Consider the following 19,854-nt stretch of genomic DNA (forward strand, 5'->3'; position numbering starts at 1 on the left):
GAGGTTAGTGCACTTCTTCCATCACACTCACACTCTCATTTAACCCTGAGAGGTCATTAGGGGTCAAAGCAGAAAACTCGCTGGAGCCCAACGGTCTTTGTTATCACTCTCTTGTTTCCCTCCTCTTTATTATTTTTCTTTGCTCAAAGTGTTTGTGCAGAAAAAAACTGTAAGACCAAAAAACACGGCAACTGGCCGGTGGGTTGGAAACTCAACCCACTAACCAACCTACAAAAAATTACACTCACTTGGTACCAACAAGGAGGAGTTCTGTTTTATCACTGTTGAGTTTAAGGAAGTTAGAGGTGAACTAAGATTTAATTTCTGAGAGGCAGTGGGTGAGGGAGGAAGGTTGGAGACAGGAGTCGGGTTTACTGGACAGGTAGAGCTGGGTGTCATCCGCAAAGCAGTGAAAATGGATACCAGATTTACGGAAAATATTGCCAAGTGGGAGGAGTTAGATAATGAAGAGGAGGGGCCCCAGCACAGAGTCCTGGGGCCCACCTGAAGAGATGGGGGAGGGCTGTGAAGTGAAGGATTTGAGTTGGATGAACTGAGTGCGGTCTGTGAGGTAAGAGTGAAGCCAGAGCAGGCGGGTGTGAGTGATGCCTATGGAGGAGAGTCTATTGAGGAGGGTGGGGTGATAGAGCTGAAGGCTGCACTCAGTTGTGTTGAAGCTCCCACCCACTGTGCTGTGGCTTTGTGGAGTTAGGAAGTCTCTGCTGCTGCTGCTGCTGCTGCTCTATTGTTCACTGCAAATAGTTCTTTATTTAAAGTATTGATACAAATAATATAAAAACATTTATTTTATTTTATGTTTAAAATGTAGCCCTGAAAAATAATCCCCATTTTTACAATCTGTATATCCGCAGCTTAGCTTACAGCCAGCCCACTGATAATTAATAATAATAAAGTACAGTAGCTGTGTTGTAGATTCAAGTATAATATAAAAAGTTGATGAGATAACTAACGTGCTTGGTAAGCAGAACACTTGAGAACTGACTTGTGAAGTTAAACTGTGAAAACTTGTAAACAGCAGCAGCAGCAGTGTGAATGGTGTTGACAGCTGCAGGTGTAGAAATAGGTGTACAAATTTCACCAAAGAACAAAGTGAAGTCCAGTTCACTGGAGCACACAGCTACATCCACATCTAACAAGTCAGTGTGACGGTCAGCTGACTCTGAGCAACACAACCTGATGGATCAGTGATGAAATGATCAGTTCATAAATGATTCAGGTCTTTTCCCTTCTGCTGAGATGTGAGCAAACACCCAGCTGTCCACAGAGCTGCAGACCTTCAGACCAGCTGCCAGACGGCAGTGATGTCACATGATTAACCTCTGATACGAGGGATCTTGTAGTCTCCAAAACTCGACAGGTCATCACTGATTTGTCCTTTGTCCCTCCTCTCCACCCCCACCCAGCCTCCCTGACTGTCAGGCCCAACACAGCTCAGCTGTTTGTTCATGAGTCTCTTCATCTGAGCTGTGAGGAAGACTCTGCTGGATGGACGGTGAAGAGGAACACGACCACAAAAACCATGACAGAGTGTGGAGACACCTGGGGAAAACTAACAAACTCCTCCTGTAGTATCAGTTACACATTCCCAAAAGACAGTGGAGTTTACTGGTGTGAGTCCAGAGAGGGAGCAACCAGCAACACCATCAACATCACCGTCACTGGTAACTAATTAAATAATTATTCAGTATCAACATCTATCTGCATTAAATCATGAATATTTTCCTCAGTGGTTGAAATCCTGTGGTTTGTGTCTGTGTTCAGGTGGTGATGTGATCCTGCAGAGTCCTGTCCTTCCTGTGATGGAGGGAGCTGCTGTGACTCTGAACTGTACAACCAGGACTCCCTCCAACCTCCCAGCTGATTTCTATAAAGATGGCTCCCTCATCAGGACTGAGTCTACAGGACAGATGACCATCCACCATGTTTCCAAGTCTGATGAAGGCCTCTACCACTGCAACATCTCTGGTGAAGGACAGTCTCCACCCAGCCGGCTGGCTGTGGCAGGTGAGGAAGTCGGTCTGACTTTGGTTTCTTTCCTGTCTTCACCTTCCAGAGTGTCTGCACTCAGGAGGACGGCAGAGGTTCATGTGAAAACTCTGTCTTACTTTGCAAAGAGGGTTAGGGTTAGAGTGTCACCATTCAGCCCACTAGTGTCTCCTCTCTACATGAAACTGGAAGGAGGTCGTGCACTCGCCTCCGTCTGCTGGCCAGAAATCTCACAAAGAAACAGATTTGACTGACAGAGAAATGTTTGTAAAAGACAAGAAATCAATCCAGTTTGTTTGCTTTCAGTGCAACCCACGACTACAACTTCTCCTCCCATCTCCACTACTCAAGCTTCAACTACACGCTCCAACTCCCCTCCTCAAGCTTCATCTCCTCAACACTCCTCCTCCCCTCGTCTGCCCCTCTGGTGGATCCTTGGATCTGCCTGTGGGCTGGTTCTCCTGGTTCTCCTGGTGGTTTTGGTGCGGTACGTCCGCAACAGATCCAAAGGTGAGACACCAACTGTCCACGTTATACTGAGTATTTCCCAACATTTTTACACATTACCATTTGCTTTTGCTCTGACATTGCCTCATAAATTTCCATCTAAAAATTTCATGTATTTAATTTTGCAATTTATGTTTTACATTAAAGATTTCCTCCATTTTAATTTGACAGTTAAATTTCTACAACTTTACATCATTTTACATTTTGTTTGACACTGACTCAATCAGCTACTTTTCCCTTTACATTTAAATAAAACATACATTTTTACATCACCACTACAATTTACTTTGACATTTAAAAATCACATTCACATTTTACATGCTTAAATCTGAAGCTTCATTTTACATTCACTCTGACACTGGCTCTGCCATGTAACTAACATGTACAAGATGTTCATTTTTCTTGTTTTATAATGCACAATTTGTAATTAGATTGTCAATATATTCTACAATTCTAGACTGATATCACATCAGGTGTGACCGTGCGCTGCCTCTCAAGCCTTCATGGTGAACTCCCATTCCACAAACAGCAGCCGCCTCCCATCCAGAGGAAACAGCTGGGCCTGAAACGTTGACATTTTACTGAACTCAGTTTGAAAAGCTCACACACGTCATGCTGCCGAGCAGGGTTACTGCCAGGGATTTTGGGCCCCATGTAAAGAAATCCCTTGGAATTGTCCTAACTGTTCCCCCATATACGACGCCCCTGCTGCCAAGACCACCACCTCAAAACCCTCACACACACACACACACACACACACACACACACACACACACACACAGCATGACGAGTGTTAGCCTTCCTGTTAAATTACAGCCATTTTTTTTCCCATGAAGGCTTGTGAGTACAGCTGGGTCAGACAGCACACAGTGAGTACTTGCTGATCAAGATGTGTGTTTTTTAATATTCATTTTCACATTTTGCACTTGTTTGTTGTTTGGCCGTATCACCTTGAGATCTTCTGGTTAGTTGGTAGCAGCAGCTGTGACAGTGACAGCAGAAATCCTGGGATGTCATGTCTGTGATGTTTTGCAGACTGTGCTCCTGGTACAGTTTACTCAGAGGTGAGAGGAGCTGCAGACGTCACTTATGGACAAGTCGTCATCAAACCACACGGGAGGAAAGGTAAAGTTCCTCCTCCATTAAAGAGGAGCGAGCTGCACTCAGACTGCCTGTGTGTGTGTGTGTGTGTGTGTGTGTGTGTGTGATCAGCTCAAGGAAATTGAATCAGGTCAACTGGACTGAGTGTTCTGTCTGGAAGATGTTTCTCCTCTTATCCGAGCAGCTTCATCAGTTCATGCTGGTCACCAGTCCAGACTGCTAGTCTAACTAACTGGTGGGGAGCTCAGCTGTTCACCCTCAGTGGATGCGTCCCCCAAGGCCTCTGACGTTGATGGCCCATGGGGCCCCGGGTGTGGCTTGTTAGTGCTTCACTGAGTTGTAACAACAGTCGTTACAACTCAGTGAAGCCACCTGGTGGCGGCCATGGTCCCTGTAGGATCAGGATCACATGTCAAAGTGCTGCCATGGAGGCCGAGAGGCTGCAGGTTTTCTTTCCAACCAAAAACAAACCAGGTGAGTTCACTGATCAGCTGCAAGCAGAGAGGAGGAGCTGATCAGTGAAAACCTGCAGCCATCGGGCTTGGCCCCGCCCCTTCCTCTGAGCTGAAGAGGTTTCTACATTCCTCAGTAAAAGTTGGTCGAGCGCAGCGACAGGACGTTTGGACGTTAATTCAAATGAAAATAAAAAAAGAAAGGCAAGTTGAGGGTCAGTGGAAAATTTTACTCTCAACACCAAACCTAACAGCTCTTATCTCAACTTCAGCATGGTCCAGTGTGGTCGATGTGTGAGGGTGTGTAATGGTGTTTGTATGTGTGTTCTTCACACTGCAGTGAACATGCTGGCAGGTGTGATAGCAGGTAAACGCCTCAGTCACACTTCAGCTTCCTGTTTCCAGTGAAATGAGCTCACGACAGCTCAGTTTGTTCAGTCTGAAGCTGTTAGAGCAGGCAGACTGAAATCAGTCTGAATCACATTTCTTCTGCACAAGTAACAACAAACTGTTCATTTGTCACTAAAGACTCATATCGTATATGTGAAATTTCCCCACCGTGGGACTAATAAAGGAATATCTTATCTTATCTTATCTTATCTTATATCTGCCATCATGATGAGAACATTTTGTCGTCAGCTGGTTGGAGCAGCAACAATCATATTTCATGACTGTTATATTTTGCAGACTGTGTTCCTGGTTCAGTTTACTCAGAGGTGAGAGGACCTGGAGACGTCACTTATGGACAAGTCGTCATCAAACCCCACAGGAAGAAAGGTAAAGTTCCTCTTCCCTTGAAGAAGATTCAGTTTGTGTGTCTGCGTCCCGTCTTTCAGGTCACAAAGTGCCTCCACATGGTGAGCAGTGGGAGCTGTGCTGAAGGCCGGTTAGCTCTGCTGTTAGAAATAAAGCTAAATACATTTTGGCCCCGTCTGACTGACGACGTCTCCAAGGTCACGATGCTGTTAAATTAATGGTTTGTAACTCAGGAAACTCAGAGACTGCAGCCGCTCCGGAGGGTTTGGCTGCTGGGATCTGGTATCCGACTGGATACAAGAGCGTTCGTCAGAGTTGAAATATGAACTTTAGGCGCCCAGGGTAGCGCCGCCGCAGGGCTGGGTGACGTCACTGATCATTAGGGAGGGGAGGTTTGACTCTTTCTTCTGACTCGAGTTTGGATGAGTGTCGAACTAAAGAGTCGGGGTGTCGAGTCACTCCCCCCCTTATTTAGATGTTGCTGTTTCAGCTTCTTCCAAGAGCTCTTTGGTGAAGCATGTTTAAAATGTGTGTGTGTGTGTGTGTGTGTGTGTGTGTGTGTGTGTGTGTGTGTTCAGGCTCTCCATCAGAACCACAGGTTATTTACTCTTCGTTGAAGTAGACCTTCATCCCAGTTCAACCACTGATGTCCAACTGGTGGTCCACGGGCTGCAGCTGGACCCGCAGATCCTCAAAGTGACCTGCAGTACATCTGTTTATTGCACAATCACATGATGAGCTTTTTTGATACGTGGTTACATACATCCTATTGAATAGGATCTGGGGATAATTGTCAGTTTTATGTTTAATTTAATTTAAATGTTTAATTTATATTTTATTTATCTTTGTTGCTGCAGTGACCCAACTTCCCACATGGTCAAAGTTTAATCTCATTTGTCTTCTTGTTTGTTTGTTTCTGTGGTTTCGTCAAAGCTGTGATGGAAAATTCTGCCTGTTTCAGCTCAGTTGTGGTTAACCAACCTGCACGAGCCCCCCGACCCTTCTCTGTACGTGTGAATGAGTCAGAGGCTTTTTATATCAGGTGCAAGAGAACATTTCCACACAACCACATTCTACTAACAGCTTTCAAACTGGAGCTCTTTGTTCTGAGTGTATAAAGAGACTAATCTCCAAAAACCATGAGCTGGACTTAAAATGTAGTCCAGCAGGGGGCGCGCTCATATTTTAACTTGCATGTGATGTACTTTTGATTTAATGGAACTTAATTTTTGGTCCTTCACTAATCTTGACTCATTTCAAATGCTGTAAAGGTCCCACATTGTAGAGACATTTTTTTTTTTTTTACTGAATCAAACAGCTGAGAAAAGAATAAAGTGTGAAGCTGCTCCTTTGTCTCCTGGTGTAAAAGTCATGTGACTGTATGAGCTGTTTTGATTCGTCACTCAGGGCTGACAGACTTTAACTTTGACAACACTTTAAATGCCTGTCTTGAATCTCATGTTTTGAAATCAAATGTTCATAAAACCATAAACTTTGGAGTGAAGCACTCTTATATTTTGGGTTATGATGGGGTAAAAGTCTTCCTGAACTCCTGAGGCATTTCTAAATGTGATTTTTTTTGAGAACTGAGTGGCCAGTTGCCACCCAGTAACACACACACTCCCACACTGAGGGCAGAGTGGTGAGGTACTGACAGTGGTACGGTTTCTCTGAGTGTCTGCTGAGATGTTCTTTAACTTGAGTCCTATTCAGATGAATGAACGTCCTACACAGTTCTGCAATCAAGTTGGGCTCCACCTGCTCCCCCTGCTGGTCCTGCTTACTCCTGCACCTTCCGTAGCCGTTAGCTTTCAGGCCCAGCTGTTTCCTCTGGATGGGAGGCGGCTGCTGTTTGTGGAATGGGAGTTCACCATGAAGGCTTGAGAGGCAGCGCACGGTCACACCTGATGTGCTGAGGGTGAACTTTCCCTTTAAGAGCCCATGAACGGGCGCTCGCACTTCCTTGATTTTCTGTGTTTCCTGCTCAAAGCGGACAAACCAGACACTTTCTAACAGGCCTGACTTTACAGTTTTTTTCGATTGCTAAAACACGTTTTTCAAAACTGTACGTTTTTATTTTCAAAACTGCACACACAAAACTCCAAACATCACACACAAATTGCTAAACCCTGGCATCCCTTTGCAAAACAACTCTTTGCCATCAAATCTCTTAACATGTTCACTAAATGGTGTTTTCATTTGGTAAACACAGCCATATTTTCACATGACACACACATACCATTCATTGAATAAACACAACTAAGCTTTTGGCTGAACACTACCAAGCATGTACAGAACACTGAAGAGCAAAACTGAGAACACAATTATAGAAATGGAACACACTGAATCAATGACAATGCCCACTTCTCTCATAGACAAACATAAAACATCACACAAATTTTCATACAAAACATTTTATTTTTAAATGTTGCTTTCTTGGTATCATTTTTCTTTACTTACAGTTTTTTTCAATTGCTTACACACATTTTCAAAGCTCTTTGTCTTTTTCTCAAAACTTTACACACAAATCCAACTACTGCTAACACAAAATGCAAAAAGCGCCCTATCTACTGCAAAATGAAACACAGTATTCAAAACATTGTAAACACATCTCAAAAGCAAGCATTTGTCTCACATCACAAACACATTTCCCATTGTGTCACATACTTGTGTATATCATTTACACACTGTTGCTCTAAATCTAAAGCTCTTTTGTTTCTATGGATTTTCTTGATATATTGCCATATAAGAGTGAAAATACAGTAGCATGCAAATAGAAGTCAACACAAGCAATAATGGAACCCAAAATATTTAATTTTCTGAATAAATCAGTTGCTGTTGTGGATGCAGCATTGTACAGCATCAAAGCAAAATACACCAACCATCACATATGGAGGAAAGTGTGAGTGTGTGAGTGTGTGTTTGTGTGTGTGTGTGTGTGTGTGTGTGTGTGTGTGAGTGTGTGAGTGTGTGTTTGTGTGTGTGTGTGTGTGTGTAACTGCCGGTTCTGGATGAAGCACTCAGTTCAGACAGACGGTACCCACATCTTGACCAACCACGTGCGGTTTTCGCAGAAAAAATAACCGGCTCCTGAAAAAAAAAAAAAAAAAAAAAAAACAGCTCCCAATCAGGAGCCGGCTCCTGCCGTTCACTTCAAAGAGCCGGCTCTTTCGTTCGTGAAAGACCCATCACTATTCCAAAGCGTCCTCCACAAACCTGGACTCCTCTTCCTCTGCGTCTTCCTCTGACTCCCCTGGCTCTCTCTGCGTTGTTGTTTGACAGATAGTTTGACCTTTGACCTATTTATAGGCCTATGTCAAGGAGTGATTGGTTGGTGTTCAGTAAAGCAGTTATTGTTTCCACATGTGAGGACAGAGTCTGAGGCACTGATGAATAAGTGTGGCATTTTGATTGGTTGTGTTTGAAATGGGAAATCAAGTTACTTCCTGATAGATTTTTGTGTGTTAGCTAGAGAATTGTGTGTATTGATTTGCAAAAAGTGAATAGCTAAACTGAAAACTGTGTCAAGGCTGAGAATTAGTTTATGGTTTTGCTGATTTGAGGTGAAGTTGTGAGGTTTGAGTGAAAGAGTTTAGATATAGTGTGATATATAAAGGTTTTGTGTGTAAGCAATTGAAAAAAACTGTAAATGTTTTGAAAAAATAATAACAATTAATAACAAAATGTAGGAAACAAAGAATAAAGGGACCCAAAACAATGTGACTGCGACCCACAAATGCGTCCCAAAACGCTGTTTAGGAAACAGTGCTGTAGTCTGTTGAATGCAGTATTACAATACACACAGAAAATAGATTTCGTACCTGTTCTCCATCCTGAACGTCCTGATGATGGTCGACACTGTGAAGCGGCTGAGGTTTGGCTGGACCCTCTGGCCAGCCTCCCTCATGCTCAGCCCATGGTTGAGCACATGGTCCAATACAGTAGCACCAATCTCATTGGAGATTCAGATTCTCCTTCTTTCTCTTGCTTCTCCTTGTTGTCCTCCTCCTCCTCTTCCTCCTCTTCCTCCTCTTCCTCTTCCCCCTCTTCCTCCTCTTCCTATTCCTCCTCTTCCTCTTCCTCCTCTTCCTATTCCTCCTCGTCCTCCTCCTCCTCTCATTCGTACCCCTCTCCTTCTCTGACTGTTGTCTCTGTTCTCCATTGCTCATCAAACAAAACAGAGGGTCAAGCCTCTTTTTATGCTGCAGTCCTTGATTGCAAATTGCTTGCCAGACCCAAAAGTTTAGAGATTTGAATATTTGTGTATTGTCGATTGATGCTTTGAGATTTTATGTGAGAAGTGTGTGCAAACCTGAAAAATTGTGTGTTGTGTTTTGACAACAAGGTGATGTGAAATTGACATCAGAGTGTAAAGAAGGAAAGTCAGAGTTCTAATATGATAAGGAAATCTAAAGTAGTAACAAATTGAGTCAAGCGATTGGGGACAGAAGTAAAGGTTGTGAAAATTGTGCCTAATTTTTGCTTTTTGTGTTTTAGCAATTGAAAAAAGCTGTAACTGAACTCTCTGACGCTCATCTGATGTCAAAAACCAACCAGAGACAGATTTTACAGCCAGTCACATCACAGAATTAAAGGCTCGGTCCGTAACTTCAGGACAGAGCGCTGCTTATTCTCAACATGGACTGAACTGCAGGGGTGGGCAGACGAAGCCTTATGAGGCTTCAGGGCTTTGAAAACAGAGAACACAGTGACACCTGCTGGTCCGCAGAGAGTATAGCAGCCATTTAACCTGCAGACAGCTGCTGACACGCTGCTACAACACTGTGGACCTCATCCTCTCAGTCCAATATGTGTTCAGGTAGAAGGCCACCTGAGCTCATTTTAATCTTCTCATGTTCACTTATTGCACTGCTACAATAAATTCCACCTGTATATTACCTTTTATGACAATGTGGTGCAATAAAATAATGTTTAAATATGTTGTCCAAACAGTTCACAGCCTACAGGTTGAACTTTTTATTTGACTGATGATTTTAGAGAACAGCTGGTTGTCCATGTCACTTCCCAGTGCTGATGCATTTTCCTTCATGATTTACATTCTAATAAACAAAGTTTAGATTGACTCCAGCAGAGAAACAAACCCTGCCCCTGTTCACCATGTGCATTACAGCACAAACAATACTACTGATAATAAATACAACAACAACAATAACAGGTATAAAGTCTTTATTTACAAAGTGCTTTACAAACCAAACTTCAGCTACAGAGGATCAATACCATTTTCTATAGTTAAACTTCTGCCGACTTCTCAGTCATTTTTAATCTAACAGTTGCCGTGACAACGACTCAGCAGCACAGCTGATCTTTGTCTACAACCAACTTATATGAACATGAGCTTTCCAGTGTCGGCGCCACAACAAACATCTGTCTTTTCATAAACTCACCGGCAGATGTTTTATTTCAGCTGGGGGTGTGTCACTCCAATTTAACGTCAGCTCCCATTAATGTGGCTAAGCAGCAAAAGTAAGGACAGTAAGCAGTCACATTAAGGCTGAACAGAGTTACAGAATCACCTTTTCAGGCTGTTATCAATTTACCTCTGAAATAAAGAGCACAGCTTTCACAGATGTGTTGATTTATTAAATGTTCATTTCAATGTACAGATAGAAACAAACTGACAAATTAATTAAATCAATGGCCCAGGAAACTCATAAAGACTAAAAAAATTAATAACGATTAATAGGCTAATTAATAACTGATAACATTAACACATTAATAACAAGAACAAAGTTACAGCCGCACATCTCCGTGGAAAGTCTGACAGGTACTGTCCGTGGTGCTGAATCCGCCTCGGCAGGTACTGTCCATGGTGCTGAATCTGCCTCAGCAGGTACTGTCCGTGGTGCTGAATCTGCCTCAGCAGGTACTGTCCGTGGTGCTGACTCTTCTGAGGCATTTCATTCTCTTTATTATAGAAATTAAAGCTCCATAAAATTCACGGAGGATCTTGTTTAGCTCTTCTTTCCTTACAGGTGTGAAATCAGCTGTTTGTCCGGTGTTTGTCAGGTGGTCTTGTAGACATTTGACAGCCCAAGACGTTGACTGGGCCGTACCGGCTTCATTTCCTGACCTCTCCAGCTGATCCAGCTCTTCACTCGTCACTCTCGCGTATCTCTCCTTTTTCTCTTCTGTCTTGTCTTCCTCGTTCAGCCATTTATCCAAACTTAGGTCGCAAAATAAATCAAAATTGACAACAAAACGGTCCATTATGCAGGCGAACAAAGTTGACAGCGGCTTTTGATGCGGGTTTCAGTGAAATGCTTCGTGTTGCCATGGAAACCACACAGACTCGCGCAATAAGATGTAGGCGGAGTAATTTTAGCCGTGCTGTCATGCTCATCTTAGCACATTCTAAACGTCTGATTGACCAATCAGATTGCTCGGTCGGATCTACCTGTTGTATAATCCCTCTTTATTCCATGACAAATTAAGAAAATAAAAGTTCTGGAGTTCATTCCAAATGTTTGCATTTGCGTTTGGTTGATGTTTATCAGAACCCTCAACAAACAGAGGTGTCTATGCAGGTGAAGCAGGTCATCATGAGGCTAAAAAAGCCAAAAACAAAACAAAACAAAACAAAACCATCTCTTTAAATGGTTCAGAGGTGCCTCAGAGAACCATAAAACCAGTTCTCTCTCTTCTTTTTCTTCAAAGAAGAGAGAAGAGAAGAAGAACATGGAGATGGAAAAATAAAAATGTTTACTGGCAGTGAAAATAGTTCTTCATGGTGGTGCTATTGGAGAGTGATATTCAAAGTGGGGTGCAGCGACCCCCAGAGGTCCTTGAGGGTTCTCCAGGGGGTCGTCAGCAAAATAAGGAATAGTTTAAATGTTTGTGAAAGACATTTGAACGCAATAAACCTGGAAATAATTATATTATTTAATGAGTTTCCTTGTAATTTTATTGAGGTTGAAATGCTCCAGATGTGTCCATCACTCACAGTCCAGTTTGGATATTTGGGTCAGTTGTGAATTTGAACCACTAGGTGTCAGCAGAGAGCCACTCTAAAGGAGGAAAATCCAGGAGAAGAGGTTATTCAGTTTAAAAATCCTTTATTCAAAAGACCTGGGAGCCTCTGCAGCAACAAGACCAGAGATTAAAAGTGTGTCTGTCAGTTTTTATTTGCCAAAGTCACACACATCTCCACATCAACATCACAAACTACCCCACTCACCCCCCCAGGGTTTGGGCTAAGCATTGAATGTTTGCAACATCTGTTTTCCATTACCATCAATTATGATATTAATAAAAAAATATTTGAACAGGCCCGTCCTTGACATCTGCAGTGATTTCACACACACAAACCGTTAGTGTTAAGGGCAAATGACTGGCAGGTTGAAGGAGATGTGGACTTGGAGCACAGGAGGTAACAATTAGTTCAAAACCTAACGCTAGGAAAAGTCTCACGAGAATAAACACTTTGAAGGCCGGAATGTATGTTACCACACTGGGAGACTGGACAATCTGGCGAGGAGTGACTGGAGAGCTGGCGTTGAAATACTGCACACTGACGAGATGATGAGAAGCAGGTGAGCTGGCTGGAGCCATCAGGAGTGGTGGGTGGAACTGTTGAGAACCCAAGTGGATAGCCACGCCCAGAGACACACAAATAACAGGAGGAGAGAGAAAACACAGGAAACACTAGAGGGGTATTGCACAAAAGTAGGATTAAGACATCCGGGATAAGTGAGTGAGCCTAGCTCAACCAATCCTAAACAAGAGCGTCCAGGCTTAATTGGTTGCACAAAGACCAAATCAGGATGATCAGACACGGATTAATCAAGCAGCTGAAACCTATCCTGGATCAGTGCGCGCACGCGGCTTCCTCAGATAGACCCCGCCATCGATCACAGATTCACCGATTCACCATGGCAGCGAGAGCAGCGTATTTCTCCCTCGTCGGAGGCAGAAATCCTCATGGAGGCTTACGAGGAGGTGAAAGATCAAATAAAAAAGAAGGGCAGCACGGCCACTGCTATAAACAACGAGAGAAAGCGTGGCAAACTATTGCAGACCGCCTGAATGCGTAAGTAGTGCGCAAACACACACTCACTGCTCCGTTGAAACATCACAATTACAATCCAAATAGTTAATTAACATCTACGAAAACGCAGTTGTACTCTGATTATTAATCAGTTGAAATTGTTAGTGAAATTGACTGCAGATGTGGGTGAAATTGTGTAAATTTAACTCCATCAGACTGTATAACTCTTTGATAAATAGATGAGCTCATTTACTTAATTGAATTTCCCTTTGGGATAAATAAAGTTCCTCTTATCTTATCCTTATATTTGCTCCTCATGCTCCATGCTCCTTTGCACGCACATCAAGATAAAATCCCCCTCAGGTGCCCATGAGGTGGATTTTGTGAATAGGAAATCCTTTCACAGCATTAATGTTCAGGTGAACATGACTTTTTGATATTGTCAATTAATGAACACTGTACACTGCTTGTGATGTGCGTTGATTGGTTTAATAGTCTTCATCTTATAATTTCAGATGGTCTGCAATGCTGATTGTCTGATCAGCAATGTTGTGGCAAAGTGGCCTGGCTCAGTCCATGACTCCGGAGTCTTTCAGACCTCTGGAATCTATCAGCACCTATCACAAGGTGAGCCACACAACCTCTATTAGTAACCACTTTTTACATCATGGCTGTGTCAAGAATGTCACTCACTGTTTATGAGGTTGTCATGATGAGATTTTGTATTGACAGGTGAATTTTCTGGTGTGTTGCTGGGGGACAGGGGGTCTGCCTGCCAGCCCTTTCTCCTGACACCACAGACCCCCAGGGAGCACAGCAGGCCTACAGTCCTGCCCATGCCAGGACAAGGGCAGGACTGAAATGACCTTTGGCCTCCTGATGGTGCTTTCACTGTCTTCAGGACTTAAGGGTCAGCCCTATGAGGACATGTGACATCACTGTGGCCTGAGCCGTCCTCCACAGTGTGGCCTGCCTGAGGAAGGAGAGGGCCCCCAGAGTGCCATCACACAGACTGGGACAATCCGGCCATCTTCCCAGATGTGGTCGGCTGCGCAGGGACCAATATGTGTTATATTATTTTAGTTAACATGCATGCTTTTTTGCATGATTGCATGATTTTTTTCCCCCTTTTTTTAAATTCAGTTTAAATTGGTTTGGCCTCTTATGTCGTTTCTGCTGTATACTGTGTGCATACAAGCTTGCTACTGCATCCATTCATTTGTCTGTTCATTTGTTGTGTATGGATTTGTCCTGCATTTATTTCAGTGTGCAGACATGCAGGGTGTTACATACAGACCTTTGAATGTGTCTTTATTCTTGTGTTGTATAATATGCTTTGATTCCATGCTTTCTATCTTGTAGAGTCACTGTGTGACTTCAGTTTTGAAAGGAGCTGATGGATTACCTGCTTTGATTTATCCTTATTCAATAAAGGAACATCATGACTCTTTGATGTGTATTTATATGGGATGTGTATTTTATAGTCTATGGGAAACTGTAAATTATCTAATGATTGCAACATCATCTAAAATCATCTATCTACAATGATTGAAATGAATAGTCACAGATGTTTAAATAATGACAGTGGGTCTAGTTTCGACACCTTCAATAAAATAATTTTATTGAATTTTTTTTTTTTTTTTTTTTTTTTGTCAAAAATTAGTTTTTTGCCTAAATCATCTCCTCTTGATGCTGGCCACCTCTGGAAGTATAACTGCCTAAATCAAGAGTGTGTCAAAACTGTGACTTAGGTAGTTTTATTTTGCCTAAGTCAAAAGAAAATGAGACTTAAGGAATTTTACGTTATTTAGGCTATTTTAGGCTATTTTAAGCGTTTCAAGATGGCAGCGGTATCAAGAAGAAAGGAAAATTTTCTCTGCCAATGAAGTTACTTCAATGATCCAGGGCTCATCCCCAATTGGTAAGTGATGAGGTTTAGTATAACATTGGCATATAACGTATTACAATTGCCTAAGTCATTTATTTCTGTTATGTTACAGAATTGACATTGTTTTTAGTATGTCAGTAGTCATCTTTTTATAACCTTTTTGAGTGAAATTATCAATAAATATAGTTAATTTTTGGTGAATTTTTTTGTGTCGCCTGAAAAACCTGAAAAAATGACAGGTGATTATTTTATGACGGTGTCGATGTGATAACAATGTGTAGTGGGCAGTGGAATAACTTTTAGTTTCGGTTTGTGGTGACTGCTGACTGAGATAAGGGATGAGATTAAATAAATCCTGGAACTTAGCCTGGTCTGGAGCAGGCTAGCTCCACAGAATAAATCTCCATGGTAACTAATGTCATAACATATCCCGCTATCCACTATCCCACTTTGTGCAACCGCATCATGGATAAATTAATCCAGGATAACCAAGATATCCCGGCTTAATCCCTTATCCTACTTTTGTGCAATACCCCTCAGGAAGGGGAAAACATGAGAAACACAAAGGAAACAACGGGAAAAAACCTGGGGCCTATTCCATCAAGCTGGCTAACGGGATAGCCTGGCTTATTTCGATGAGTCTCGCTAATTTAAGTGGGAGTTCCGTTCCATCAAAGTGGCTTATATGAGTTGCAGCTCAATAACCATGGTAACTTAGTCAGCAGAACTAGCCTGCTCCGTGGCAGGCTTACGGTCAAGCTTAGCGCAGCTGCGTGTCAGAGAATGTCCGACGGACGCAAACAGACCCCCAAATGACGGCTCCGTCACGTCTATATTGTTGCCCCGGCATCACATATTCAATTTAATTAAGTTCAAATTTAATTATGTAGCACCATGTCCGTGTTCGGAAATATAAATTCAGACTTAGCCTATTTCCCACAATGTGACCAAGCATGAATGTACGTGTTTACTTAATAAAAATAAACGTAATGAAAATCATGTGTTATCACTGTCAGTCTCCGAAATCAACCGAATAAACAATCAATTACTCAATCAAATTTTATTCATATAGCACAAGTCATACATCAAATGCAACAACAAGCGTTGAACATAAAAGGGTTGAAAAGAACATGAGGTTAAATAAAAAAAAGACGTCTTATTTTATTTCCCACCCGCAATTTGCGATGACCCGCCTCTATTCTGCCCGAAGCCAATAGATTAGTTGACATAGGTGAGGGACGTAAGAACACATATTTCAGTTAATCCCAATTGGATTCATGGTCATCCCACTTTTTGAATGATCCCTTTATATTTGGATTTTTACATGTAGCCTACCTATAATTTCATATGTAATGTAAATTCCTAAGTTTTGAAATCATTTAGCCTATTAACCATTAAAAAAACAACAAAACAAACTCAATAATCATCATTTTGTTCAAGCTGTGAAGACAAAGAATGAAAGCATTAAATACAGTCCAAACCATGGCTTTCTGTTGTGTTTAAATTTATACTTACTTCCTTCTCCAGTTTTTTGATTTCCATATCCCGACGGTGTCGCGCCCATATGGTCGCGCCGGTCAACAATTCTGCTTCCGGCGCACCTCTGGCCGCTAGCGGCGCCCCTCCGGCAGATGGCGCCCTAGGCAATTGCCTATACCGCCTATGCCAAAAACCGGCCCTGTTTGTGATGATTTCCCTATATTCTTCATATAGTTCCATCAGCAGTGTCTGCTCCGCCGCTGAAAATGTCGAGGCTCTCCTTTTCTCCTCCTTTTGAGACAGTTGTATCTTTGTTTCGACAATCGACTGTTCTGGGCTGCTTATGTGCCCCGTGAACGCGCACACCTGAGGCTTGTTCAAACGTGGCTAGAATTAGCACTGACCTGATGCGGCTGAATCGCGTTAGTGGAACGGGTTGAAGCTTTAGTGAAAGTTGACGCTAATTCAAGCCAGGCTATATCACGTAAGCGCAGCTTTCTTTAGCTGCTTTCATGGAATAGGCCCCTGGATACTAGCCCCAGATCATGACAGTTAGGCTGAATCTCAATCTCCTCCCTAAGCCCTGAGCCCTGAGCCCTCACTGACTTAAGTAGCTGCACCTGGAAAGTGACTGAGTGTGTGAGGCTGCAAGGGGTTGAAGTAGTAAAAGGGAATGGGACAGCCCTTTGTTTGGTTGTCAACAGAGATGCATCATGTTTCTCACAATCGCAGCTTTGGGACTTTTTATTTTACGTTTTTTGCTTGGTATTTTTGAGGAGTTGTGAAAACAGCATTAAAAAATGATCTACTCTCACAAAAGGCATTGATGAGTTTGCCAAGAGATAAAAAACAAATAGCCTATGCATTGCCTATCTGCTTATTTCCTTAGTTTCTGAAGGCCATCTTATATAAAATATTATACTCACATGAGAACTTTTTCTTTTTTGCAGTGTCACTACTGATTGCACCCTCCATGTTTTTTTTCTTTTGATGCTGTGCGGGCGGTGCGTTTTACATATTTTATTCTATTTAAATTATAATTGTATTATTATTTTATTTTATTTTAGTATTTTATATGATCTTTTCTTCTTCTTCTTCTTCTTCTTCTTCTTCTTCTTATTATTATTTGATCTTATTTTATTTGATCTTATCTTAATTTATCGTGTTATCCTATTGTGTATTTTACCTTTTTATTCTGCTTCTATTGTGTTATCCTGTGGTGTGTTATCTTGTGCAGCACTTCGGAAAACCTTGTGTTTGTTAAAATTGTGCTTTATAAATAAAGTGGATTGGATTGGATTGGATTGTTTACAAATTCGCTCGTTTCACTTCACTTTTATAGCGGCCGCCAGCTGGTTTCCCCAGGGGATTCATGTCATACGTCACAATGCAATGAACTATGGGTAATTCCCTTATGTTAAGTCTGTGGAGATGCCCACTTACGGAAAGGGTGCATTAAGGGCTCAAAAAGTCCGCGACAGATCCCTCACGCACTTCATGATTTGTCAATGGGACAACCCTAAGCCCTCACGGACTTAACGGGAGCGCGCCTCAAAGTCAGTGAGTGTGTGAGGGTGGACATTGGGATTGGGCCTTAGTGATGGTGTTTAAGTCACCTGACCTGCTGGAAAACACACAACTGAGCAGCTCACACAGCCTTGTGTTGACTTTTGATTTGTGTGTGTTTGTTGTTTGTCCTCATGTGACCCTGATGCTGCCATGAAGCAGGAGGTCCACACCACCATGTGTGTGCAGACGTGAGTCTTTCCTCTCAGTGAACTGAGAACGAGCTGAGGGACGCCTCCAGCAGATAAAGACCTGAGCTTCTCACAGGTTTTATGAGGGTTCATAGAAATAAACTTAACACTACTGTTAGCAGGAGAAACCACATCAGGGTTCTCGCTCTTTTAAGGAAAACAGTCTCCAGGATTTTCAAGGACATGTTCAATGACTGATGTTCATGTTAGCCTGAAGAGGGCGACATCCTTCAAAGATGAACCCTTTCCCATGAGAGAAGTGAGTGTGTGTCCAAATGTCCCTGAGGAATGATTCAAATGTGATGCCAGCCCAACTTTGGACTTTTATAGGAACTCACTAATATTTTTAGGACATTTTGGGGTTTGAATTTTCCAGTATTTTCCATGCCAGGAAGAGGAGCCTGTAAATGTCCAGGTGTTCCAGGAAGCCTGAGCTTTGTATATTTAACAAGTCATATCCTGTTATCATGTTGATCATGTAAATACTGGCAGGCTCAACCAGTTTCTATCACAACACTTTTACTTTCTTTTTTAGCTGACCTCTCTCAGCAGGGACACTATATAGCACCAGGCATCAATAATAATAAGAACCATAATCTTTCCTTATCTTGTCTTTTCATTTATGAATTGAGGCGACCCTCCCTGTCTTTTGAAATGCAGGAAATGAAGGAATCTGAGGACGTTGATGTGTTTACAAGTAAATGGGCAGAAGGCCAGTAAAAACATTCCCTCCTGGTGTCAAAACAGAATTTTTGAACCGAGGCCAAGTTTGATTAGATGAAGTTAGAGCGGGAAAGTTATGATCTCAACCGTTAAAGACGAAGCGGGTGTGGCTGACCTCCTTTGGCTGCAGTTTTCAAATGTTAATATTATCAGTTTTAGCTCATGGAAAACAAAGTCTGTCCTCTGAGTCAGCTCATAGAGACGCCGTTAAAGAGCACAAACACACACTCGCACACAAGGTCACCTAAAATGAGAAGAACATACAGGAGCTCAACTGAGATCGTGCATGGGACAGAATTACATCTCCTCTACAGGTCCCTTGTGGAGGGCTTTACCACCTGGAGTCACCTGAACCACCTGCAGCTCAGCACCTCCAAGACCCAGAAGCTGGTACTGGACTTTAGGAGGTACCGCCCGTCTCCTCTGCCTGTTAACATCAGTGGTGAGGAGATTGAGATGTTGCCTCCTAAAGGTATTTGGGGTTCCAGGTGGATGAGAAGCTGGACTGGCCGGTGAACACTGACTACATCTACCAGAGAGTGCAGAGCAGGCTGTACTTCTTAAGGAGACTGGCATCATTCAATGTGTGTAAAATCAAAATGTTGATGATGCTCTATCAGGCGGTGGTGTCCGGCAGCCTCTTCTACGGGGTGGTGTGTTGGGGGGGCAGCATCAAACAGAGGGACAACAGAGAGTTTGACGTCCAAAGAGGAATCCCAGCTGTCTGAAACCTTGTGATCTGAACGTGACGCCTTCGTCTGCGGGGACGCCACATTTACAGCCCAAGTTCGGGATAATCCCCAACAAGGGGATTATCTCCTTGTCACAAAATAACACAGACCGAGTTCAGTTTGGGTGAAATGTGTAAAGTGTCATGACTCTCCTGTTGTCAAGGCACGGTGTTCAGACTTTACACTGAGACATTAGATTTAGATTAGATTTAGATTTAGATTTATTGTCCCCTAGGGGAAATTCCTTTTCACACTGTACATATATACACAACAGCAATACATCAAACTTAGACAACAGCATCCCATCACCACAGCACATCACACCACACAGTAACACAGGACAGGTGTGTAAAGCTTGTGCTCTCAGCGTGGCCGGCTGTTTAAGGCTTTTTTGCATTGTAATGTCCTGTACCTCCGCCCTGAAGGCAGTGGGATGAGGTACTGATTA

General features: G+C 42.6%; 1 protein-coding gene across 1 annotated transcript in view; it reads left to right on the plus strand.

Moving 5' to 3' along the window:
- The first annotated feature begins 464 nt into the window (after positions 1-464).
- Positions 465-19,854, plus strand: part of LOC115376961 (high affinity immunoglobulin gamma Fc receptor I-like) — a 54,189-nt gene continuing 34,799 nt past the window's right edge. Inside the window, exons 1-3 of the mRNA XM_030076814.1 lie at positions 465-525; positions 1,425-1,682; positions 1,783-2,025. Of these exons, the coding sequence (XP_029932674.1) occupies positions 465-525; positions 1,425-1,682; positions 1,783-2,025 (562 nt within the window). The remainder of the gene's footprint in view (positions 526-1,424; positions 1,683-1,782; positions 2,026-19,854) is intronic.

The sequence above is a fragment of the Myripristis murdjan genome, chromosome 18 (assembly GCF_902150065.1).
Source record: "Myripristis murdjan chromosome 18, fMyrMur1.1, whole genome shotgun sequence".
Lineage (NCBI taxonomy): Eukaryota > Metazoa > Chordata > Actinopteri > Holocentriformes > Holocentridae > Myripristis > Myripristis murdjan.